Source organism: Triturus cristatus, chromosome 3_2, assembly GCF_964204655.1.
Source record: "Triturus cristatus chromosome 3_2, aTriCri1.1, whole genome shotgun sequence".
Taxonomy (NCBI): Eukaryota; Metazoa; Chordata; class Amphibia; order Caudata; family Salamandridae; genus Triturus; species Triturus cristatus.
The window spans coordinates 276687718-276715565 of NC_140584.1; the positions used below are offsets into that span (position 1 = coordinate 276687718).

Genomic DNA, 27848 nt, shown 5'->3' on the forward strand with positions numbered 1-27848 from the left:
GATTTCCAAACACCGAGGGCTTTTATACTCTGCCTCTTGGAACTGGCACTGACTAAGAATTTCTTTAAGTTCGGAGAAAAATTCTATTTACAGACACATGGCACTTCCATGGGGAGTTCATGTGCCCCCAGTCTGGCTTGTCTCTATGTATCTAAATTTGAGGAGGAAGTGATTTTCCAACCTACCAATCCCTTTCGCACCAACATCAGGGATTGGCATCGATACATAGATGACGTTCTCATCATCTGGAGGGGAGATAGGACTTCGGCTGAAGCCTTTCTCACCTGGCTTAATCAGAGAAATTCTTTTTTGTTCTTCACTGGTACCATCACCAATAGTACACTTCCCTTCCTCGACCTGAATATCATAGCTGAGGGCGGAATGTTGAGGAGCAATGTGTTCCATAAAGAGACCGATAGAAATAATCTATTGTCTTTCCTGAGCTTCCATCCAAGATCCTTGAGGGAGAATCTTCCGTACGGACAGTTTCTCCGTTTGCGCAGAAACTGTTCCGGGGTGGGAGATTATAAGAAGGAAGCAGAGGTCCTTAGTGCAAAACTAAAGATAAGAGACTACCCCGATACTGTGATAAAGAAAGCCCAGAAAAGAGCGAGGAACTGCAATAGAGATGCTCTTTTAGAGACAAATGTGAGAGAGACAGTGGATAGGAGTATATGTGTAACGACATACAACACATCCTCCAATCTTCTAAAGAAAATTATTAGCAAAAAATGGCAGATTTTAAACTCCAATGGTTTGAATCAGCCTTCTCCTTTGTTCTCTTTCAAGAAAAGTGCGAGTATAAAGAGTCTAATTGTGAACACTCGCCCGAGATCAGAGAGGCATGCAGGGAACCAACGAAATGATCAGCAGCTCCTACCACCTGTAATGGGGCATTATGCGTGCGGATTTTGTAGAGCCTGCCCATTATCTATCAATGGGAAAATCATTGACATAGGTTTGAATAGCCCCTGGGAACTAAGACAACACACCACGTGCAATACCGAAAACGTGATCTATGTAGTTAAGTGCCCGTGTCAACTGGTTTATGTTGGCATGACGACCCGGAAAATCAAGGTCCGTATCCTGGAACATATGAGCACCATACGCTGTGGGAAGTCTAATACGAAACTGACAGCCCACTTCCTTGAAAAGCAACACAATGAAAAGGATCTGAGATGGGTGGTGATAGATAAACCATTTATACCACCTAATACCAGTGATGTTCCGAGTCTCCTCCTCATACGTGAACAGAGATGGGTGGAACGATTGAAGAGCCATACGTTGGGATTAAATGATGGGATCCCTTGGTTCCAACTGCATGGCCTAATGCAACGATGATTTGGTGCATTTACCTATGGTATGTTAGTAAGAAAGAGACAAAGAACGCCCGTGGCGTACCCATGGTTCGTTCATAGTAATAATTCTTTGGTCTTGCAGAGATGAGTCCCTCAGACTATATGCTTTGTAAAAATGTTCCCGGAATTTAGCAGATAAGGAGATGAAAACAATGTACTCCTATCTTTGGGAATTATATTGGGTCTATTCCCTAGACATAGTTGACATAGGGGGTATCAGACACTTCAATATGGCCGCCACGGAATAAAAAATGTAACGTAGAGCCATGTAGTCCTTTCTCTATGATAATGCAGAGGAGAGGGCGGTCCCGAGTACACACATAGACGGGACGTACAGCGAGCTGTGTTGCGGCCAAGCGTATCTCTGTATTTAAGGGCAGACCACGAGACACATTTATCGTCGGAGGACGGTTGTGGGGCCACAAGAGAGAGTGTCTCTTTGGAGTAGTGAGTACCCGTATGACAGAGGCAGCATGACAAGGGGTTGTGTGAGTGAGAATCGAAGGCTAAGTCAGCGGAGACGCTATCACTTTATTACCCAGGGGGTGTGTAACGGTCTGACTCAAAGCACATGATAGAGAAGTTGTGATAAGAGCTAACCATACGACGATTGCTTTGGGGGCTCCATTGATTATGTGACCACGCCTGTTTAGTGATACATTCGTGTGGTTTTTGCCGACAGTGTGTGACGACAAGAGCACCTTCCCCCGCCGTTCCGGGTTCAGAATTTTAACTGTAAACTCTTGTGAGTATCTAAGGTTTTATTTCTCTTAGGACACCAGGAACGCTTGGGGTGAATGGACATTAGAGGATTATGTATTGGGGCACGGTGACCCATCATTACCTGCTTTAAAGTGTGTACCCGGTGAAAAAACGAGTCAACAATCAGACACTCGTAACACTTAGTTTAATGTGTATGGTGAGAGGTGGTGCCCACATGCACAGGGACGTTGATGGTGTTTTTAGTCTTGGCTGCACTATAGACTATTGGTCACTTTTAAGGAGTGTGTGGGATTATCTATGAGAATTATATTCAAGATAGAGAATCATAAGCATGTGAATTACGACTTGTTCTCCTTGCTTTCTCTCCCATTTTTTGTAGATGTATAAATCCTCTTGGAAATCTCATTATAGAGGAACGCCGGGGCAATACCCCGAGTATCAAGGTAATATATACCCAAATAGTGGGTGAGACCAGACAACAAGGGACCTATACCCTGACGAATGCCAGAGTGACCCGGTTGGGCACAGAGAATACTGGCAGAAACATGTTGGTTTTAGCAGTGGGGATTATGGGGTCGTTACCTGCCCTTGATACCCCATATCATTTATTTTAACCCTGCCCGAGGTTAACAGGAATAAAATTGAGGGTGAACCTCGAGACAGTTTTATACTTTCTATCCTCTGCACTTTTCTTTGGTCCCTTCCTTTAGGAGACTATTCGTTTCAGTACTGTCAGAACTTCATTGCTGTGTTTATCCAGTCTATTTGTCTTTTATACTATACCCTCACCACTCGACTTCATCATATATCATTTCTTTCTCTTAAAAAATTTGCGCTCCACCCAAGGTGTTGGTCTGCACCTGGGTGTATGATGCGGCCCTATGATGAAGCATGACACTCTCGGGTGTGTGAGGGCAGTATTAAAATCTTTATAGATTTTCCCACCTATGATGGCTAGTACTTTGCTTTATTCTTTATGATTTGCTTCTCTGTCATGTGTGATTAATAGTAGATAAAATGGCTCCCTGAATCCGCAGCAACACTAAAAAGTCTGGTGGTTCCCAAAAAGGAAAAATTCAAACAGGGTTTGAGGCAAAAGTGGGACAAAATAAATAATGATGAGAAGGGACCACCCAAAGGGCTGACAGGTCTAACACGCGTCCCCCCCAGCTGAAAGTGGGGAGAGCTACCCAACCCCTTGGGAGTTCTCATCACTAAGGCGGAAATACCTTGAGAGACCGTCTGCATTGGCGTGGTCCACTCCAGGCCGATGTTCCACCTGAAAGTCCATTCCCTGTAGGGAAATAGACCACCTCAACAACTTGGGATTCTCCCCCTTCATTTGCATCAGCCAACGAAGGGGTCTGTGGTCGGTCTGAACCAGGAAGTGCGAGCCAAACAGGTATGGCCGCAACTTCTTCAGAGCCCATACCACTGCAAAGGCTTCACGCTCTATTGCACTCCACTTCTGTTCCCTGGGAAGTAGTCTCCGGGATAGGAAGACCACGGGTTGATCCAGACCCTCTTCATTGAGTTGCGATAACACTGCCCCAATGCCATGTTCTGATGCATCTGTCTGGACAATGAACTCCTTGGAAAAGTCTGGGGCCCTTAAGACCGGGGCCTCGCACATGGCTTTCTTCAATCTCACAAAGGCCTGCTGACAAGCCTCCGTCCAGACTACCCGTCGAGGTTGTTTCTTGGACGTGAGCTCCGTGAGGGGGGCTACGATGGTACCGTACCCCTTCACGAAGCGGCGGTAGTATCCCGTGAGGCCCAGAAAAGCTCGGACCTCAGTCTGTGTCTTGGGGGGTTCCCAGGCCATGATGGCCTCGATCTTCGCCTGGAGGGGTTGCACCGCTCCCCTACCCACCAAGTGTCCAAGGTACACTACCGACCCCTGCCCAATCTGGCACTTGCTGGCCTTGATCGTCAATCCAGCTTGTCTCAGGGCCTGGAGAACAGCTTGCAGGTGACGCAAGTGATCCTCCCAGCTGTTACTGAAGACGGCTATGTCATCCAGATAAGCAGCAGAGAAACTCTCCATTCCGGTGAGGATCTGGTTTACCAGGCGCTGAAACGTGGCAGGTGCGTTCTTGAGCCCAAAGGGCATCACACAGAACTGGTAGTGGCCATTGGGCGTGGAGAAGGCTGACCTTTCCCTTGCTCCATCAGTCAAAGAGATCTGCCAGTACCCAGAAGTAAGGTCAAAGGTACTTAGATATTGGGCAGCTCCCAGCCGGTCAATCAATTCATCCGCCCTAGGGATCGGATGAGCATCAGTTTTGGTCATTGAATTCAGTCCCCGGTAGTCCACACAGAACCTCAGTTCTGGTTGGGCACCCGGTGGTGCAGCTTTTGGTACTAGTACCACCGGACTGGACCAGGGGCTGCTAGAAGGTTCGATCACTCCTAGCTCCAGCATCTTAGTGACTTCACTATGAATGCTGGCCTTCACCTTGTCTGACATCCGGTAGATCTTGGACTTCACAGGTGGGCTGTCTCCTGTGTCCACGTCATGGACGCACAGGTGAGTCCTACCCGGGACAAGGGAGAACAACGAAGAGTACTGCCCCAGGACCTGGCGACAGTCCTCCTGCTGTTCAGGAGTTAGAGATGGGGAGAGAATCACTCCCTCCACCGACCCATCCTTTTCTTGAGACGCAAACAGATCAGGGAGAGGCTCGCTTTCCACGTCCTCTCCTCCGTCAGTCACCATCATCAAGATGACTTCGGGCCTCTCGTGGTGGGGTTTGAGGCGGTTGGCATGCAGCACCCGCAGGGGCTGACGAGGGGTCTTCAGGTCCACCAAGTAGGTAGCCTTACCCTTCTTCTCCAACACCTCAAAGGGTCCTGACCAGCGATCCTGGAGGGCACTAAGCTCTCCTGGTTCGATCACCCACACCTTCTGGCCAGGCTCCAACTCCACCGGGTGAGCATTGTGGTCATACCACGCCTTCATCACTGCTTGGCTGGCTTCCAAGTTGTCAGAAGCTTGCTTCCACAACTTAGCCATTTGGCTCCGGAAGGCCAGCATGTAGCTCACCACATCCTGGGGAAGCTTTCTGGGAGTTCTTTCCCATCCGTCTCTCACCAGGTTGAGAGGTCCACGTACAGGGTGCCCATACAGAAGCTCGAAGGGGCTGAAGCCCACTCCCTTCTGTGGCACTTCCCTGTAGGAAAAAAGTAAACAGGGTAGGAGGACGTCCCATTTCCTCCGCAGGCTTTCAGGCAGACTTCTGATCATGCCCTTCAAGGTTTTGTTAAACCTCTCCACCAGACCATTTGTCTGGGGGTGGTAAGGAGTGGTGAACCGGTATGTCACTCCACACTCCTTCCACATGGCCCGCATGTACGCTGACATGAAGATGGTCCCCCTGTCGGACACAACTTCCTTGGGAAAACCCACTCGGGTAAAGATTCCCATCAGGGCCCTTGCCACAACAGGTGCTGTTATGGTCCTCAGAGGTATTGCCTCTGGGTACCGTGTGGCATGATCCACCAGAACCAGGATAAACCTGTGACCAGCTGATGTTGGCGGATCTAACGGACCCACAATGTCGATGCCCACCCTTTCAAAGGGGGTGCTAACGACAGGAAGTGGTTCCAGGGGAGCTTTCAGCTTCACCCCTGTTTTCCCACTGGCTTGGCAAGACACACATGTCCGGCAGTAGGTATCGGACGACACTTTCATCTGAGGCCAATAAAAGTGTGGGACAAGACGGGCGAAGGTCTTGTCTTGCCCCAGGTGTCCTGCCAATGGTATCTCGTGAGCCAACTCCAGAAGGAAGGCTCGATAACGTTGAGGGACTACCAAGGCTCGTGACGATCCGTGTAGGGGTGCCTTGGGTTCACTGTAGAGGAGGCCATCCTCCCAGTAAACACTGTAGTTCCCTTCAACGTTCCCTGCTGCCTGGGCTTCGGCCTGTCGCCTCAGCCCCTCAAGGGTAGGGCACTCCCTCTGGCCCTGGCAGAATTCCTCCCTGGACGGGCCTCCCTCCACGTGCCACTCGGCCGGGATGGGTAGGTCCTCCAGTTTGGTAACGTCCCCCACCGCAGACTCCTGGTCCACCACCTCCGGTGGCCTATCCGTCCTACGGGGTGTGGACGCCGAGGCAGGCTCCTCCTGTCCTCGGTTCTTCCCTTGACTGGCAGCTGGCTGGGCCTTTGTTCCAGGCTCCAGCCGAAACGAACTCCCTCTTCGGGTAGTCGCGGACCTTGTGCTAACACAGGCCCAATCAGGTGTACCCAGCATCTCAGTGTGAGTCCGGTATTCCACCTCCTTCCAAGCGTTGTGCTCCATGTCATTCCCCAGCAGACAATCGACTGGCACGGCAGGGCTTACGGCAACTCGAAGTGAACCTGCAACCCCCCCCCATTCAAAGGGAACCTCGGCCACCGGATAGTGGCCTGTTCTGCCGTCAGCCATCGCGGCTGGGTGGAGTACATCGGGAATTAACTGCTCTGGAGACACCAGTTGGCTACGCACCATAGTCATACTGGCTCCTGTGTCTCTCAGAGCCTCCCCGCTTTGGCCGTTGATGGTGACCCACTGCCCATACTTTGCGGTATTTGCGGGCACCTGGATCTTAGGAACCATCTCCCGTTCTCCCAGGGACACTAAAGTGACACCCGCCCACTCCCTTCCCTTAGTTAAGGGCATCTCCTCCCCGAGCACTACACTAGCTACTCCGGGGGTCTTTCCTCCAATGGGAGGGGGTGGTCGTTTCAGGCACTTCGGATCTCCTTTATAGTGTCCAACGCCACCGCACTCGTAGCAATGGACAACCCTTGGCTGCTGACTCTGGCCAGGATTAGGGTTTCTGGGTGGGTTAGCCCTAGGGGTGAATCCTGTTCCCTTCCCTTGGAAGTTATTTTGGGGGCCTTTGGAGAACTCCTATTTCTTTTCCCCTCCCTCTTTCTTCTGGGGGGCGCCCTGTCCGGCCTTTTGAGTATCCCCTCCAGTCCCCCTTGTGGACACCCGGGTACTAGCCCAAATGTCCGCCTCCTCAGCAAGCTTCCGGGGACTGGTCAGCTTGCTATCCACCAGGTGTTGCCGCAGTTCAGGGAAACATTTCTCAAGCAGGTGTTCCTTCAGTACTAGGTCAAACAACCCCTCGTACTTCCTTACTTCACTGCCCTGAATCCAACCCTCTAGTGCCTTCTTTGCATAGTCCAGGAAGTCCACCCAATTCTGTGTGCCCAGTTTGTGACTACCCCTGAACTTCTGTCTGTACTTTTCGGGTGTTAGTCCAAACTTTCTTATGAGCGCCAGTTTCATGGTGGGGTAGTGGGTCTGCTCATCCTCTTCGAGGGCCAATAAAGCATCCCTACCAGCTGGAGGCATGTACTTGTACAATCCCCCTCCCCAGTACTTCTCTGGAACCCCATGGGCCCTTAACGAGACCTCATAGGCCGCTAGCCACTTGGCGATATCATCACCCACCCCATAGCTAGCTACTATGTCCTTTGGCAGGTAGGGTTTGGGTTCCCTGGTGTACTCTCGTTCTTCGCTGCCACCGTTAGGTACAGGGTGTGCCCCGATTCTCAGGATCTGAAGATCTATCTCTTTCAGCCTTATCTCATGAGCCATCCTCTGTTCCTCCTTCTCCTTCTCCAGCCTTGCTAAGTCCCATTTGAGCTGTCTTTTCTCCCTCCGGTCTGTTAACTCCACTTCAAACAAGCCACCGCTAGAGGCACTGCTGCCCTTCCTGGAAAGTGTCCTGGGCCCCGCTGACAGGTTCCCCACCTCAGGTTGGTACAAACCAGCTCCCTCACTGTCGGGCTCTCTATCCCTGTCCTCCTCCTCAGCCTTGCTTTCTCGGCGTGCCTCCCCCCAAGCCCTTAAGCTGGTTTGGAGTGCACCCTTCTTTGCTCCTGGGGGACAATACACCCCCTCCCGCTGGCAAAACTCCCTGAGTTGGGCCACAGTGTACGTTTCTAAATTCTCCAGTACAAACTCCATCTTGCCCACTCAGGTCAGAGGACAGTTATTTGCAGTAACAATGCAGGGGGGTACCTTTAATAATACCTCCTCCCACCACCAGAGTAAATTTGGAAAAAACAAAAACCCACAATTAGGAAGGCCGCTTTGAGAAAACTCCCGGTGTAGGCCTATGGACTACCCACAGTTATTGTTGAGTATACGTAGGCACAGCTCTATCCAACCACTGAACACCAATTATGTTAGAAAAACACTCCCACACTGGAAGGGTGGTGGTGTTCTCCCAGACATACACTGTGGTAGCTTGGCTCGAGTGGTCAGGAAACAGGCACCGTGCTAAGCATACGACATACCCATACAATAACCATGCGTGCATCCGTTCCAAAAACGACTCTACACCGTAAAAATTATGAAAATATCCTTCTTTATCTTCTTTTTCTCTTAGTTGCTGATTAGATAAATAAAAACACAATCACAATATACAAACTTTTTAAATAGTGAAGGTCAAATAAATACTGGCTTAATGATTCAATAAATAGGGGTGATCATAAATAATGAAGGCATAAACATAAGTGCAATACATTCAGGCAATTAAATATTCTGAGGCAATAAATACTGTAAACCAATAAATATTGTGCATCAATAAATACTGTGGACCAATAAATACAGTGAAACAATAAATAGGTTAAATACAATAAATACAGTGCCTCCAATAAATAATTAAAAGCTGACAGTGACACTCATAGAATCAGATCACATTTGAATTCCTAAGGGCTGATTTGGCCCAGGCACAGCTTGTGGGGATGTGGAAGGCTTGAGGGTGTCTACTCCCTGGCTTGGACAAGGCTGAGGCCTAAACTGAGGTAGATCAAGGGGGGAATACCAGAGACCTGGCTCTCTCACTCCACACAACCCCTCTAGATTAGTCCCAGCTCACCCCTGGCACAGTCCAGCTGGTTCCAGCACCTCTCTAACCCCTAGAGTAGTCTCTTAGGATTCCACAGGGCCTTTGGCGCCCTCTATTCCACTTACTGCCCTTTTTCTGATGTTCCGACGCCGCTGGAGTCGTGTCGACGCCGTGAGGCGGATCCGGTTCGACGTCGGCGGCCTCGGCACAATGTCAGTTCCTGACGACGCCGGTAGGCGGTTCCGGTTTCGATGTCGGCGGCCTCGGTTCGATCTCGACCTCCGATTCGATGACGTCGGGCAGTCTTGGCTCGGTGTCGACGTCGGGCGGCTCCGGTCCGATGGCGACCTCGGATTCGATGACGTCGGCCGGCCTTGGCTCGATGTCGACTTCCGGCGGCTCCGGAGTGCGATCCTCACTCCCGACCTCCGGTGCTCCTCTCCTCAGGTTTCCGGCGACTCCGGAGTGCGACCTCCACTCCCGACCTCCGGCACGATTCTCCTCAGGTTCCGGCGACTCCGGAGTGCGATCTCCACTCCCGACCTCCGGCACGCTTCACCTCGGTCTCCGACGACCCCGGAGGGCGGACTTCACTCCTCCGATGACGCCGCTCACTCGACCTCGGGTGACTTCCTCCTCGACCTCTGGTACTCTCTACGACCTCTGACGGCGCCCTCTCTCGACCTCTGGCGGCTCCGGGTATGACGTCCGCTTTCCAGTCGGCGCCGCTTCTCCACCTCGGGCTCCAGGTCTCAGGCTACTCGACGTCGGACTCCAGGGAAACCAGTTTCCAGGTCAGGATCTTGCTGTTCTCTGTTTCTAAGGCCTGTTCCTGCTGTCCAGGTCCTTAGGATGGTTTTTCTTGCTTCTTCCCACACAGGGCTCCAGGCTGGGCTCAGTCAGTAGGGACTAGTATCAAGGGTGGGTTTATGGACCCCACTCCAGGCACAAGTTTCCACCCCTGCTGCCTCACTCCTTCCTCCTTCAGGTTTCTGCTGCTCTCTCTTCACCGGTCAGGTGCCAACTGCCAGCTCCAACTGCCAACTCTCTGTCTTAGCTTCCCAACATTCTAAACCGCCTCCAACTGTCACAGGGTTCTGGAATGTTCTGGAAGGTGCTGGTAGGTTCCAGTGGATGCTGGTGATGTCACAGGTGGCCACCATTTTGTGCTCCAGGCCCTCAGACAGAAGTTTCAGGGGTAGATAAAATGGCTCCCTGAATCCGCAGCAACACTAAAAAGTCTGGTGGTTCCCAAAAAGGAAAAATTCAAACAGGGTTTGAGGCAAAAGTGGGACAAAATAAATAATGATGAGGAGGGACCACCCAAAGGGCTGACAGGTCTAACATATATATACATATATATATATATATATCCTGAGCCGGCAGCAAAGGAGACTGCTGGCTGGGTTGGGGAGCTGGCAGGGCTGGACTCCTCAGGTGCAACCAATGGAAAAGACAAGCGAGATGCCCCAAGTGAGACCGGTACCCCCAAGAAAAAGAAGCATGACTCGAGATCATGCGGCAGCTGAAAAGAATGCGGCCAAGCTGCTAATAAAATATACTGCCCCATAATGCCCTGCGGGGCTCTGCTCAGCCCAAAGTCTTACAAACAAGGTGACAAGGGCTCCAACGACAATACAAATAAAGTGTCGGGGGCCTACAGCAGCTCCCCCCCAAAGGACGTTTACCCAAGTGCTGACCCCAAGTTTGGAGGGTCTAAACAAAGAGGACCACTCTAGGATTTGTTTCCTGGTTTTGCAAGCACTCTGAAGGCTGGAGCTTTAGCTCTATAGCTCTGAGAGCAGTACCCTCGAGAGGCTGTTACCATGGCTATAGTTTATGTGGCCTAAAGGTCAAAGACACCGCCACATGGTTTATGTTCAAACATTGCTTTCATTATAAGTGTTTTGTTGCTACCAGTCTGAACATTACTTTACTTAAAAGTGTTATCCACAATATTTTATTTAAAGGTGTTGTATTGATGACAGTACTAGTTCTGATTATTTCTGAAAACTGCAATGCTTTATTAATGATCATGTGTGAACATGGTGGCAACGCTTTACTACTCCTAATAATTGCAGCGGATTATGGTTGCTGAAGTCATTGATGGAATGAAGTATTCTGACGTGATTCTGGTCTTTAATTGTGGTAACATTCACCTGATGTAAAGTGACACCCCTTTATGTGAATATGTGCTGTATTGTACATGGAGAAGGGAACTATGATTTTTGGGGTCATGACACTTTAGGGGAAAATGTAATGTTGGCACAGGTATTTCCACCAGCCCTATGTATATTTGTACATTAATGCATAGTATTAGTTGGTGTTTGTGTAATAAATGTAGGTTTCCTTTTCTAAAGAAAAAACACAGACTGGACAATCATTTATTGAGTGTTATTATTGCTTGCCAGCGAATGGTGATGATTGGCCTACCCCACCTCCCATGGGTAGGCCTTGGACTGCTCTGCTTCACTACTCTGAGAGGGTCAAGTGCTACAATGGGGTGTTTGGTTCCCAGTGAAGTGGTTAATGTGGGCCCATTACTTGTGCAGGCCACACAATTAATGGCCTATTTCCTTACACCCATAGAAGGAAGGTGGGAGAGGTGTTGTAGCGCCTCAGGTTTAAAACCTGGTGCACAGAGGTAAGCATGCAATACACTGGTATTCTCACAACGTGAGGCAGTGACTGATGTATCTAGTGCACAGTGGATAGTCGCACTGGAGATCACTTGCCCTATGCAACAAGTTTCTCATCGTGCTTCCTGCATGGCTCCCTGAGATGTTGCATTGATGCCTTCATCCATGCCCAATAAAATGTATCACATTTTGATAGTAACGCCAGAGAATTTACAAAGCACCACTGAGTGGTGGGACCTACAAGCGGCTATGCACTTGCTTTCTTTATCGGGATGTGGAGTATCCCCAGTGTCCTGTGCTAATGTCCTCATTCTGACATGTACGCCACCAGAGTTTGGGGTAACCTGTCCCCTGAGGTAAAATGGGTCTTCATGAAAGGTCTTGTATTTCTTCTCAATATGGGGTGTTACTACCATGGATCTGACAGGTTCTTTAAAGTTGCAGAGGACTGGCTCCAGCATTCCCTTTTGCATGGCTAAGAACTGAATGCTACGTTCAGTTTTAAAGAGCGTCTCAACTAGAAAATAGTCTTCCTCAACGATGTGCATCAACACTTTGAGGAGTCAGACTGCTCTCTGTATTACAGCATGATATGCCATGGTGACGTCGGATGGAAATAGTTTTCCTGTGTAAGGCTGTATTTTGTGATCCTCAGAGAGGGTTGACATTGTAGTGGGTTGCTTATATGGTCACCTTTCCCATAAAAACTGCACAGAACCAACTCCTCTGGAGACTGCTGGAGGACGAGGAGGCAGTGGTGGGACTGCACTAAGTGGTGGAGGTGGTGGTGGTGGTGGTGGTGTGTGAGACTGGTGAAGAAAGTGGTAGAGGGAAGGGTGCAGCGTGTGGTCCCTGTTTTGGTGTAGTAAGCAGAGGTGGAGGCTGAGGAGGTATTATTATCTGCTTCTTGCACTTCTTACGCCTTAGGTGGCGAGGTGTGTCATTAACAAGTTTTTTGTCGTAAGTGAGCTTTCTCTTCCTTTAAATCAGAGGCTTTGCCAAGATTCTTCCCCTGTGCAGGTGAATAAAGAGGCCTTTTTATCTGGTTTCAAGATCCTCAACCAGTCTTTCGAGAATGGGGGCCTCTGAAGTTTACGAGCAGGGTGTTGAAGGAATTTTCGGCCTCGACTTCAGCTCTGACCTTGTCTGCAAAGTTTTCAGCTCTGAGGATGAATGCTTTGGACCTTTTAAGCGGGATGACATTAACATAACACATGGTACTGCCTTGGCTCTGAAACCTTCTCTTCACTCTGATCAGGGCCTGAGGATGGTTAGTGGGCGTGCAGCTTTTTTCCCTGGTTTCAGGCTGGATAGCCAATGCCCTCAGGAGCAGTGATTTTTCCCATCATATGGTCTCTTGTGATGTGTTTTCCCCCATGCCCTGGGTCAGTAATCACAGACCTCACCATGTTCCGTGTAGGCAGTCCTGCCTGCTCCAACTCCAAAGGGTTGTGGTGTTCTTCGATGGAGATCTTTGACAACATTGTTTTTAGGCTAGGTGTGCAATCCTGCGACTGGTGCCTCCAAAGGCCCCAACAATTCTTCCTCAATGTTGAGGAGATCCTGTTTCCCCAAATTGCGCTGGAATGATCGGCAGGAACTTATGCTGCATTCTCAAATTCACCCAGCATCTCTCAGTCTCTCTCTTCCGTACCTGAGTGCCTTTTTGCACCGGAAGCAAGGCAAAAGTTGGAGTCGGACTCCTAGTGTTCAGGGGAGAGGCAGAGCTTATAGACCTCGTGCTGATCTGACGGAAGGTGACTTTAATCTTCTTCCAAAATGAGAAACCAACGAAGAGCCCAAAATCGCTATGAGCAACCACATCATTATCAGAGCTTTTGCTTTCCACATCCAAAGGAGGAGTCAATGCCCATGCACATTGTGGACTAAGGGAGGAGTCACTCTACATCCTGTGACTTGAAACTTCTTTGAAGAAAAACAACTTGTAATGTCCGAACTGAACACCAGATGATATGCAAAGCATATTTACCCACAGTCACACATGCTACAAACATGACAGCTTCAAAGAAGAGACCCTTCAAAGCTAAATGAAGCCTCCAAACACATACTGTCTGAAATGTCTGACTGCGTATAAGTATGACTCAATGTAGGCTGCTGCTGCAAGCTTGAACACTGTCTAATTCTGTTTTCTCTCACTATTTGCTTTTTCTCCCCAAATTGCATGTTCTTTCCACTTTCTTTCAGAGGAAAGACAAGTACAATATCTCCCTGAAGCACTGCAAGCCCATATGTTGGCATACTGGAGCACATGTAGGCAGCTTGGACACAGCCAGCTCCTAATGACTGGAGCACTAAAACCCTGTTGAGACAAGCTGCAGTGTGTAGGAGTGTGGAGGCTCATTTGTGAACCCACAGGCAGTAGCAGAGCAACCTGCATAGAGTCAAAGAGAGATTTTATACTGCCATCGCCAAATTGTCAGGGTCTCTGCACCTCCCGCTCTGATGATGTGAGCAGTCAGTTACTCCATCCGTCTCACATCCAGCTCAGTGTCTCTCACCTCCTTATTTGAATTCACCTGGCAGGCACATCTAGAACATTAAAATGTTCTGAAAATGTTATTTTTTAACCAAGGCACAGTCTTTTCCCTTTCAAAAATGGGATAAGTGCGCAGGTTCTGAATATTCCAAGAGCGCATAATAAGCCATTATATGTCAGTTACATGCCCTGAAAGGGTTACAGCTGGGAAATGCATTGTTCTCACAACCATAGCACAGGTGTATGTCACTGCAGGGAATGTTACTATATCTAGGTGTCACTACCACCTAGGAACAGCATTGAAATAACAATGCTGAACATCTCTCTACTGAAAGTGCCACTGCATTGAATTTGGTACGTACAAAAGTAAGGGTATTATCCTGGACCCCAACGACCTTAAAAACGTCTGACCTATCTCTCTACTCCCAGTTCCTGCTAAGATCTTGGAAAAACATCTCAATAGCCACTTGATGGGATATGGGGTAGAACAGAGTTGGTTGAATGTGTCACAGTGCGGGTTCCTGAAAGATCACCGAACAGAAACAGCATTGTTGTTGGCTACAGACAGTGTCAGGTGGCTTGTGGATATGGGGCAAGGTGCGGTGCTGATCCTGTTGGCTCTGTCCCCGGCCTTTGATACCATCTCTGCTGATTGACCAGCTACAGGATCTGGGTGTCTCAGGCAGGGCTCTGAAACTGCTGTCTTCTTTTCTCAAGGACAGATCTCAGAGGGTGGCGGTGAAACACTATCAACCAGATCCTTTTTTCTGCCTTGTGGGGGTGCCTCAGAGCTCATTTTTAAGCCCAACGCGTTCTAACCTGTACATCTCCCCCCTTGGCAAAATGATTTGTTCTTTTGGGCTACAAGTGGTCTCTAACGCCAATGACACTCAGCTGATCGTGTCGATTATGAAAGATACAGAAGCTACTGTAACTAATTTCAACCACTGCATGACAGGATGAGAAGGAACTACCCAAAGCTCTCTGGGGAAGAGTGTAAGGTACTGCACTTTGAAACACAAACCCCCATCTGGAATAATAACTGGTGGCCTGAGACTCTAGGTATTTCACCTCTGCCCACAGAGAGGGCTAAGAACTTACGGGTGATGGTGGACCGTAAGCTCTCTCTAGACCTTCAGGCTAACTGTGTGATGTCAACATGTTTCTGGCTGATCAGAATGTTGGGAAACATGTTTCCTTTCATCCCCTCTAAGCATGGAAACAAAGTGGTCCTGGCATTAGTTATGTCAAGAATTGACTCCTGTAATGCCCTCTATCTGGACACCAACAAGAGCACCCATGCCGAGCTACAGTAATTGCAGAATGCATTAGCCAGGATCACCCAGGACATTCCAAAATGGCAGTCGGCTGCCAAGGGACTACATGACCTTCACTGGCTCCTTATAAGGATTGCATTATGTTCAAAGCCGTTTGTATAGTGTATAAAGTCCTTCAGCAGACCTGCCCGGTAGGAATTAAGGCTATGTTTCACAGTTATATCCCTGGGAGAAATCTTCGTCCAGCCCATCATAATTTGGTGACCGTGCTCAGATTTCAGAAGAAGAAATGGGAGGCTGAGCTTTCTTGATCGCAGCAGCAAGACAGTGGAACTTCCAGCCAAGTCATCTAACCAGTATCAGGTCTCACTCTCCCTTCAGAAAAGCCTAAAAGACCTGGCTTTTCATGCTATGGGTTATCTCTCACGCAACCGTCTGTTTTACTACATGTTGGCTGAATCACACCACTGTGACTATAGCGTTTTGATGACTTTGGGCATTTCTTGCGCTTTAGAAATCCCCTCTCAAATCAAACCTTAACATTAAGCCTCCCACTGTGCCAAACATCATAACAGACGCACAATCTTAGTGCTAACCTAAATTCTAACTCAGTCCTAACACTTTCCCCAACCCAAATGCTTTCCCTAACTTTAAAGTGATCACATATTAACCCAGGTTTAAAAACACCTCAAACTTATCATGTATTGACCACAACCCTGGTATAAAATTTACTGATCCAAACTCTATTCCTGCCTTTGGCTACATCTACTCTTTACTAACACTGAGCCTGACATAACCTCTCCCTACAATACACCTTAACCCTAACTCTACCCTCTCCAATACTACACCTTATCCATAAACGAACATTATCCTTTGTCTGTAACTGAGCCCCAACCATAAGCACCCCTTTGCTTTCTTCTCGTAGGGACAGCCTGTGTGGTGGTGTTCTCCTTATACTGAAATAATGCATTTGAGGTAGTGGGGGAGCAGCAAACAGCACAAATAATCTACTGAAGCAGAAATAAGGATGCACATTTTAGCCAGACTAGGCTTTATGCATCCTTACCTCTGCTAAAGCAAGAACACAAAGTAAGCATGTGACTTTTTCGCTTTCATGAAACCTATTTTAGCCCTTCTGTACACTGGAACGCTAGTCGTTTGGATCTCATGCCTCAACCAGGTACAAAACTATGCCTAAAGGAATTGTAGGTTCCCACACTTACTGATTAAACTTTATGCGCCTGTGACCATTACATGGGAGTACAAATAGCAATTTGCTTGTTCTTTAAGTGAATGTCCTGGTGAGATCTGGGTACCAACACACAAAAGAAAATACCTGACAGAGGTAGCTTATTCTGGTGGGAGACCGCCTCTGAGTGAGCTGCGTGACCCATCAACTGCTGAGTGTTCACGAAATACCCTGGAGGGGTAGCAATCCAGTCCAAGATTTAAACTCTGCTCGGGAAATGACAGACTCTGTGGTGACGGAAGCTTTTTCTGTGCCAGTCTACATCGAACTTCCATGGGTGTCGGTGCCAGATCAATCCCTCAAAGTATTCTTCTATGAGAGTTAAGGTAGCCAAATATTGTGCCACGGTGCAGGTGAAAAAACAAGGAATTCAACCATTTAATCACTGCAACTTTACCCGCTTCTGAGTATGCGTCTACAAAAACACTAAACATTTAATGGACAGCCTGGCCTGTCCGCGCTTATTTTACTTTACACTAACGAGACTTGTAGACAGAGTAATGATGTCACTGGCAGCGGCGGCTCCACCATTATGGCGGAAGAGCATTGCCCCGACTGCTGAAAGCGCAGCAGGCACACACATTAATAAAATGGTAAAAAATACCATTTTATCATAATGTGTTGCAAGCTCGCGCTGTGTGAGGGCAGGGGCTGGGCTGTTTAGTGCAACTGCACTAATATTTAAGCCCCTGACAGTGTGCATGTCAGATTGGCTGGCTGTCTAGAGCCAGCCAATCTGACATGCACACTTAAGAGCTAGCAATCCCAGGGCTGAGAAACAGACGAGGGATTGTAGCCAGAGACCCCCAGCCTCAAAATGAGTGCTGGGTTAGCCTGCTCCAAACAATCCGATTGGTCGGTTTTGCATTGAACAAGAGAGGAACTCCTTCCCTTTCTGCCCCTAGTCACCACCGAGAAGAGTAACAAGGCGAAGAGTGAGACTGCAACCAGATCCTGGGTGCCAGCAAATGCAACATATATGGTGAGTTTATTTAGCACTGTGCCCCACTATATTTTAATGTTGCCGGCCGCCACTGGATGACAGCGTCTTCCAAGTTCTAGTACCCATTAAAAGATGTTGGGGTAGCTACGATGGGGAGATGTGGGAAAGGAACCGGATTCTAGACGGCACACCAAAGAACTGGTTATCACAGGAGGGACTGTTTTTGGTTTAAAACATTAAAATATGTTCAACAGAAACTGAATAGTAGGACATGGTAAAGGACAACCAGTGGCAGCTGACAACAATTGAAAGTGGTAGGGCTTGCAAATGGGTCAAAAAGGTGCTGACTCTGGTAAAATGAACCTTGGCATGCAATAAACTCTAGCTAAATTGTCAACAAGCTTTATATTAATGTTTTAAATGTAAAATGCTTAACTTTAAACGTTAATGTAATACATGTCAGCTACTTAGTTTACATTGATTACAAAAATGCTAATTGAAATATTCACTTACCTGACTGCATGTCTCCGATCCTGGTGTTCTTCTCCAGTTTTCCAGTGTGTGCCCCAGCCAACTCCCCTAACCACTCCAGGCGCTGCTCTTGGCTGATAAGCAGCACAAGAGAAGAGCCAGGATTAGTTTGACCGGGCTGTCTCAGCACTCCTAAAAGCTCAGGTTGGAGAAGTTTAAAGTGCACAAGTCAGGCTGGTTGACGCAAGATAGCCAGCCAAAGTGACATGCACACTTTACAGTGCTGTAGTCAGCCACTGCTCCTTCCTGCTGCTGCTCAGCAGCAATGTCCCTGCACCGCCCTCACAATCAGCTCGGGCTCTCAGAGGAAAAATGAAATAGTAATAAAGTAATTTTAATAACATTTTATTTTTGTGCGACCACTGCATGGGATGGGCGACGTTCCTGCGCCCAAATTGAAAAGCCGCAGCTGAGGAAAAAAATTAATAAAAAGACAAAAACTATTTCCCATGGGGCCTGTGTTTGGACAGTGGTAGTGTACTTTGGTCAAGAGGAAGGGCAACAGCTCCAGGGCCATAGCAGACTCTCATCTTACCCCAGGTTATAGGGCAAGACTTAGTCATCGGCCTCTTGTAGAAGTGAGTGAGCTGTGCCTGCGGCCTGTATGCCTCTCTCTTTATTTTAGAGTAGTGGGAAAGCACTTGCCAGTCATTCTCCTCCAAAGCCCTCTGGTCAAGGAAGTAGGCAGCAGCAGTCACTCTTGCCTGTCCACTTTACTCAAAGAGGTGGGATACGGCACAGTGCCACTGCTCCGGGTATTCTGGATATGACATCAGTCAGAAGTTGCCTATCATGCTCCTTACCCCTGGTGCTGTAGTTGTGTGCTTCCATGAAAGAGAGGCCATGGCGCTCATCATCCTGCAGTGTACTCTGGTCAGTGAAGCTCCGGTCCACAGCCGTCATCATGTGTGTCTTCTCATGGCGATAGTTGATGGCAGTCTTGGTCATGGTGACAGGCTTCCTAGGGAGCAGACAGAAGCATTCCAGGTCAAACCACCATAGCACCCAGTACTCTGCCAGACTTTCTGTCATGGTGCTTTGCCCTCTTAAAGGGGAAACTGAGCAGTATCTTTGAGAAGTCAGTCGTGCTCTTTTTAGGACTAATATACTAGCAATGTCATATGTTTATGCTCAAGCACAAATAATATATTGCTAAAGGGCAAACAAATCCTAAACCTTGCCAGTTTTGACAATAGCTGTTCAATCTTCCTTGAATATATACATAAATATATATGTACATTTGCTCTAATCTAAACAACTTGTTTCATTGATGTCTCAGAGCTGACAGGAGTCTCCACATATCATCATGCCGATACAAATTCTCTTTAGACCCAATAATCTAATAATAAAATAAAACATTGCTTTTTTTGAAACGTGTTCAAGACAATGCAGACATGCAGGTAAAATTATCTTCATGTATTGTAATAATAACCTGTTTTAATATAATATTTTATATAACAATTATTGCCATTTATAAGCGCTATCCATACCAAATATTGCTATTATCCAACGTAATGGTACTCAATTTATCTCGAAAAAGCATGAAAGGCACAGTTGGCTCTTCCAGGAGCAAACCTTCTGACTTACAGATCACACAAGATGTCAGTATTGCATGTATGCTACTTGGAGACCCCTAGGCCACTAATGAAGCAGTACTAACAAGTAAATCTTGTGGATGTTTAAAAATGCACTTATGGCTTAAAAAATGAAGGCGAAATGATGTTACTATAGATACATTTTAAAAAAATATATATTTAATGTCATATTTTGCTCTTATTAAACATACTTTAAATCTAAGTTTTTCGTGAAAAATATGAGTTATTTGTAGATGGGTAGGTACTCAATATACAAGTTAAAGTTTATGAGTTCAACTTAAAGAATATGCAACTTGAAATGTTTTGAGGGTATCAGTTGACATGGCACCCTTAAGCCATGATTTAGCTCTGCAAGGGTTCTAGTGTCCTTGAATCCACAGGCTCTCTTGAAAATATGCTTAGTCAACCAGTGTCCTTGAATGCTTGAGCAGTGTGCTCAGGTCTAAGGTTGCTGAACTCTCAAAGCTCTCTCTAAACCTTACGAGCTCTCCCTACGTTCCTGAAATCTCCAAAGTTTTCTCTAAATCTTGTTGACTCCCCAAATGTTCATAAACTCTCAAGGCTTTCTCTAAATCTGCTAGCTCCCTTGATGACCATGAAAGAGATTTAAATCTTGCTAGATCGCTTAATGATGCGGAACCTTCTAGACATTTTCTAAACCTTGCACCCCTCATCCATTGCCTGTAGTCAAAGTTTGCTCTAAAATGTGATCCCTCCTCCATTGTCCTTCACCTCCCAAAACATTCTCTAAAATATGTTACCACCTCAAATGTCATATCACTCTGAAATATTTTTCTAAGTCCAGTTGGCTCCAGCAATGTTTTTGATTATGCAATACTTTCTCCAAATTCTGTTAGGTCCCTCTACGTCCTTGTGCTATTAAACCTTTCACTAAATCTTGCTAGATTCCTTATGTCCTTAAGCAATCAAGGTGTTATCTAAATTTTGCTGGTTCCACTTTGACCAGTATTCAGGGGACTTTCTGTTAAGCCAGAGTCTACACAGTTTCTGGCTCAATTCCTTGATGTAGCTAAATACATAAATTGGTGAAGGGTGTTTCAATAACTAATGCATCTTTGTGTAAATTAAGATTTAGTAGAAAATCAAATACGGAAAAATTGTTCAATTTAAACAAGATAGAAACATGCTATTAATTTCCCATTCTCTCCATATCATTCCTGGCCCTCTGCTTTGCTATATTTCCTTTTCCAAAGTGCAGGGTAGAGGCAGAGTCATCCAGCCTTCACACTTTGTCTTGCTTACAACTCTTTATTTGACACTGAAGTCTATTTTAAAGCGCCAGGAAGTCAATAGCAATTCATATTTTGCTTTTCTAGATGATGTTAGCTTTTCTGAATCATATTTCTAACTTGACCACTGATTATACCCCTCTCTTCCCCTCTTTTTGCAAAGTTACATTTCCCCCCACATTCACATTTAGTGCCATTATTTATTTAGCTTATTTGCCACTTTACGTAGAGAGCTAGGCCTAAAAAGGTGACATTGCATTACAGAAGTGCAGGCTATTGTGCATTGTTACTTAATACACACATTAAAGGTAACATTAAAGTAGTCCACAAAAGCAATCATCCTAAAACTAGAGTGATCAAGTCATCCAATTACATTTGCTTGAACAGTGAATCGGCTGAAAGTTTTTTTTTAGGTGTGATTGGACTGTCAATCTTATCTTTATATGGTATATAAAAAAGTATAACCAGTAAAGCATACATCAATAAAATATGTTAAAATCAATGAAAATTCCAAACAGAGTTAAAATGGCAGAATAATCAAGTTATCAAATCCCAAGAAAGCCCTCACAGAATCCTCAATCTTTAAATATACAAAAAAGTGCTTAGTGCAATGTAAACATCAATGTTTAGACTTTGCTCAGTAAACAAGGCACAACATATCCCTGTTGAACAGCTCCAGTTACCAAAATATCACAATATCACAATACAATTATTTACTTTCTCGCCAGCTTCCTCAGACCGGTTGCAGTAGATACATATTTATAAACCATCAGACAAATATACTTCGACTGTAAAAGATAGAAGTAACACAACGCGGATCTACAGCTCCTAATGTTCAAATGTCTCGATAGTGGAATCAGTTTTTGAGGGACAACATATAACTGTGTGAATATTTATGTGTCTAAAGGTACTGGATAATGTTGTAACATTAGGGCTTTCAGTTCCTTCTTATAGCTTTGGGAGGTAAGTTATGTTCTAAGGGGCAGGGGGTGACAAGGCATTCTAGGTCTCGCAAGCTTTTCCTGGGAAATGTTTTCATGTGTTCCCTTTTTTGAAGGCTGGAGTTTCAAGCAGGAGTGTGGCTGGCCAAGCGACCATTTAGCCACAGAGCGAAGCAGAGACAAACTAGAATGGCGATGTTTACTTTGATTTAGGGACCTGGCCATTTCCATGCACACTGTTTTACTGCCCCGGTTAATTTATTAATCCAAGTCGAGCAGTAGCCATATTGGACACTAGTGTCTGTCGCAGCACTGGAGAGTCCATGAGGTAGCCATGTCTGAGGAATGGGTTTGAGGTAATGCCTTGCATTCAAATGGAGGCTATTTAATCTTATGTAATGTTCAATCAGGAATCTACCTTTAATTTCACAAAAAGGTTCCAACAAAAGACCTAGTGAAAGATTCCTCAATGCACAGCCTCATTTCTGAAAAGTGATTCACAGTATGAAGCAGCAAGTCTTCGCTATCAGACTCACTGCCTTGCATGAATACAAAACAAAAAATCAATGACTTTCATGAGAACAAACGCATCATTTGCTTATCACTTGTTTCTGTGTAAAAGTTGTAACTGTTGAGAAATATATATATATATATATTTCTCAACAGAACAACTATATATATCGGGTCCTTCCGGGATTGGTCCCTTGGTCAGGTGGTGCGTTTACTGGCAAAACCCAAAGCCGGTTGCGTTAAATGTCCAAAAACCAAAGGTAATGCACTCTCGGAGGTCAACTCTTTTATTTTCTTCAAAAACCGCTACGCGTTTTGACACCAAATGTATCTTGCTCACACGATATTTTTTTACTTTACAAAAACGTGCATATATACATTATAAGAATAGAAGAAGCACTTTGGTTTAACCATTCCCCTACAGTCAATGTCTACATGGCAGCCATTTTGGAACGGATACAGAGATATACAATTCAAAGGTTGTGATACATTAATGATCTCAATAGCCACATCAATATTCAGCTTGTGCACCTTAATTTTCATCAACTGAACATTTAAAAGATTACCATGCAAAACGAAGCGCATAATATGTCCTCCATGTGCGCACGGTGCGCGAAGCGCATCGTGCGTAAATGGCCCATCTAGCGTAACGTGGGCACGTGGTGCGCGCAGCGCACCGCGTGACCACCGTGCGTGCACGGCACTAACTGCGTAAAGTGGGCGCGCGGTGCGCGAAGCGCACCGCGTGCTCACTGTGCGCGCACGGTGCGCGAAGCGCACCGTGCTCGCACGGAACGAATTGCGTTAACTGGGCGCGCACGCCACGAATGGCGTAAAGTAACTTAGCATTTAAAAAACCGTACAAATTCACTGAAAAAACCATAGGTTTCACACATGTTATAGTTAGGAATTAGCATTTAAAAAACCTTGCAAATTCACTGAAAAAACCATAGGTTTCACACATGTTATAGTTAGCTGGACATTTTACTGATAAAAAACCAATGAAATTCCCCCGTTATAGTTAGTGCAGGCAACTATAACTCACGCGACCGCAATCCTCTGCTGATGACATATGTGTCTTTATGAAAAAAAAATATTTGTAATATATGTATAGCTAAAATTTAATGGAAGAAGACATGGGCAAATAAGTGTCTAAATACAGTATTAGCACCAGCAGAGGATTGGGGTCGCGTGAGTTATAGTTGCCTGCACTAACTATAACGGGGGAATTTCATTGGTTTTTTATCAGTAAAATGTCCAGCTAACTATAACATGTGTGAAACCTATGGTTTTTTCAGTGAATATATATATATATAATGGGAACGTTAAGACAGGCTCAATTGAAAGTAGCAAACATGGAGAGAAGTGCATTATTGAAACCAGACACTAAAAAAGAAAAGCGGAAGAATACTGGAAGTCAGATCCGCATGATTACTGGTTACAGTACATACCAGGCTAGAGTGAGAGATAGCCTGAGTAGACACTGGCACCTTGTTAAGCAGGATCCTATTCTAAAGGGGAAGGTTACACGAATTCCTTTGTTGACTTTTAACCGTGCTAAATCTATGAGAGATGACCTATTTAAAACAGATTTTGAAGCGAAGAAAAGTGGGGGTTGGCTTAAAGCAAGCCCAGGCTTCCACAAATGTTTTAAATGTAAGGCCTGTAGACACGGTAAAAATACACAGCAGATAATGTCTCCCCTTTTGAATAGTCCATGGAAAATAAGAAAGCCACTGAATTGTAAAAGCGAATTTGTTGTTTATGTCTTGAAATGCTCTTGCCCTAAGATGTATATAGGAAGCACTATTCATATGGTCCACGTGCGTATCCTGCAGCATCTTAGGGCAATTACTAATAATGACAAAAATTATGTGGTTGCTCGTCACATAAATGAATTTCACAAAGGCAATACTAATGATCTAATATACTTTGCCATTGACCAAGTCCCTAAAGAACAAAGAGGAGGTGATAGGGAAAGGAAATTAAGAAAATTAGAGTCTAAATACATACTCATGTTTAACACAAAAAGTCCTCATGGTATGAATATTGAAGAAGATCTACATATACATTTAAAATAGAGGTATCATTCCCAATCACGTTGATTTTAAAAAGTTTTGGTTTTAAATTTTGATTTTAAATATAACTATCCTGTGATGGATTGATTGCTCCGTCTCTTCTCTTCTTTCTTTACATACTACCCAATATAATCGTTTTTAGGACAACCGTTGTATTACAGTGATTATGGGATTCCCCGATATTTTTATACTGTTGCACTAGCACTTTATTGTGATAACATTGCGATTTTTTGCACAAAGATAGGCACTAGCACTTTACTCTTAAGCATTGAATTGCACAAAGCACTAGCACTTTATGGGTATCGAGTTGAATCCTACTGTTTAATTATGTCACCAGTGTATGTCCTATTATGATATTATTATGTGTCTTTTCTTTTCCCCTGTCTCTTCCGCCTTGGTTCCTGGATGTAAAGGTTACCAAAATGGATTATAAATGAATTATTCATTGAAAACTTCGTTGATTCTAAAATAGGAGCGATGGACAAATCAACTATGACAAGGGATCTAGAGTTACATGACTGAATCATGATGTGTGTAATAATGTTACAAATGATTTTGCGTAATGATGTAGACGAGAGATACACTATTGATAGATTGTTATTGTCTACAATGTTATTCTTTTTGAAATCTTTCCCCTACTTTTTATGGATGCTTTGATTTGAATATAAATATGTAAATATATGAAATATTTGTAAATAATTTTTAAATCCAATCCATTTTTGATTTTATTTAAATGAGATAAATTTGAATATAAGAAAGATTTCTGGCACTATGTCATGATAACGTTGTATTGAAAAACTCAATTGTTATGGCAATAATAGTCTGTTGTTCATATCTATCGAGGAGCGAATCATGTGACCCTGTATTTTTTGCTTAAAATGGAAACGTTTGGTCCACATTAGATTGTGTGAGCAAGGGATACGTCCCGAAACGCGTTACGTAAGAAAATAAAACCCAAGCCGGACGGCTGAAAGCATCCTGAGTGTCGGTGTCTGATTTTGGAGAAAGTCGGATTTGGTAGCAAATATATATATATATATATATATATATATATATATATATATATATATATATCTTCATTTCCAATCCAGTGAAGGTGGTCCACCGAACAAAACAGGACACGGACCACAAGTAAGTGCAAAAGATGTAAAGTTTTACTCCTTCTCTGCCATGACGCGTTTCAGCTCGTCAAAAAGCCTTGTTCACATGACATGTCGGAGCGAGTCCGAGATTACTTAAAGTGAAAGTGCATACACGTGGCCACATCACATGATCCAAAAGTCATAGACATAGAGATGGTAATGTAGTAAACATTTAGACGATTTTTTTACAATCTTATAAAATTGGAACCTTAAAATAAGCTAGCGGTTGGAGTGTAAACAATACATTGGTTTGTTTTAGCACCTTCCGAAATGTATTAATAACTGTAAAATACGTAAACACTGATCAGAGATATCCGACTTGTTAAAAGAAGCTTAAAGTTGACCACCCACTATATAAATCATGCCTGATGTAAAAAACATGAAAATGTGTATTCATAGCAAAGCTAAACATCAACAATGATATAAAAGGCAAAAGCGAGGGTACAACATAAAGGTTGCTGGACTACATTGATGGACTGAAGGATAAGTGGGCTCACGTGTCATGTTAAAAGTACTGCCAACACAGTGAATATGGACAGCCAACAAAATTAATAATAAGAAAAAAATATATATATAAAATAAAATACCCATAGTGTAAAAAGTGATACGAATCTAATTGGACGGATAATATAATATTGGTAATTTCATAAGTTACATCACCAAATATATCCAAAAAAGGCATGTGTGTGTCAAAAATTAACCAAATAAAAGATACGTGTAATTACATGACTATAAACTCGATGGGAAATCCCTGAGTTAAGCCCTCTAATGGAAGGCAGGATGGACAAAACCGCAAAGTGCTGGATGCAGGAAGGGAGGGGAGAGTGCAAGGACTGTCCTAAGGGACTAGAGATATTGTCTATGCATATTCAATAAAGATACAACTAGGTAGACTGTGCCGAAAAAGAGAAGAAACGACCTCCTGTCCTATATGGTACAGTAGGACAAGGTTGCTGTCGTAGCATACGGCCATGGATAAGAGTGCATCCAAATTAGGATAAGACCTGACAACTTGTCATATCCAAGAGATATATATGAGGTATCTAATGTTGATGACAAAGACTGTGTCTTATAAAGAAACTATGCATAGGAAAGAATGTAACAACGAATGCTGATGTAGGCAAAGATAAAATATGTATAAAATATGTATAAATATGTGCAAAAAAGCAATTGTTAACAATTAACTTGGAAACAATAAATATAAATATCCTAATATAAATAGTCATAATATTGAATAAATACATACATATAAAAAATCTTTACATCCTTAATTCATTTTTCCCTAGCAAAGTTCTTAAAATAATAATAAGACACCATAAGATCGAACAGTACAAATGACCCAAAGATTATATCAATGTTGTAGCACCATCTTAACAGTTCAAGACTTATTGGGGCATGATATAAAAGTGTACAATGCGCTATGTAGATTCACCTTAGTTGTAATTAAAGACATGTATAAAGATCTTCTGTAGCATTGAGTCCCCCTGGTGATTTGGTATCAAGTTGGATGATATATCTAGTCTCAAGTTGTCTCACTTTGTGATCCCTATCACCACCTCGTCTACTGGGGGATATGGTATCAATCACATAGTAGCTGAGGAGTTTGTTGTCTGATTGATGAAATTCTTTAAAATGCCGAGCTACCGGATATGTGTTGTCTTGGTGAGTTATAGCTCGTAAATGTTGTAGCACTCTTTTATGGACTTGAAGTTTGGTGCTACCAATGTACCTAAGGTCACAGGGGCACGTTAAGACATAGATGGCATATTCAGTTTTGCATGTGAGTAATTTTTGTATCTTGTACTCAGTATCACAAAACGGGGTAGTATACGTCTTGGTATTTCTGCCATGTACACACGCTTTGCAAGTTTTACACTTGAAAAAGCCCTTATGAGTTTGAAGCCAATTTGTACTTTCAATGATTTCAGGGTTGGTGGTGACTAATTTGTCCCTCATAGATGGTGCTTTGCTGTATGTAATGGACACCCGTTGCGGTAGCAAGGGTCCTATTACTGGATCATTGCGTACCAGTGGCCAATTGTCTTGTACTATCTTTTGAATAGCCTTGTGTTGGCGACTGTAACCAAGGATCAATCGAAATTATATATACACACACCAAAATGTGTCCAATATATATATATACATTCACATTATATATATAAAGTCTATTCAATCGTTCATAGCTGTAAGGTGCAATGTCACCGAGGGATTGCATGAGTTCCACCGGCGACAAGGTGAAGTTAATCCAATTACTAGTTTTTTTG

The 27848-nt window shown here is 44.8% G+C and overlaps 1 protein-coding gene across 2 annotated transcripts in view; it reads right to left on the reverse strand.

Annotated features, from left to right (window-relative positions):
* The window catches only part of PTPRU (protein tyrosine phosphatase receptor type U), an 849745-nt gene that overhangs the window by 195114 nt on the left and 626783 nt on the right, over positions 1 to 27848 (reverse strand). For both annotated transcript variants that reach the window (XM_085647595.1, XM_085647594.1), the window contains exon 15: positions 18872 to 19029. In XM_085647595.1, coding sequence (XP_085503721.1) covers positions 18872 to 19029 — 158 coding nt within the window. The remainder of the gene's footprint in view (positions 1 to 18871; positions 19030 to 27848) is intronic.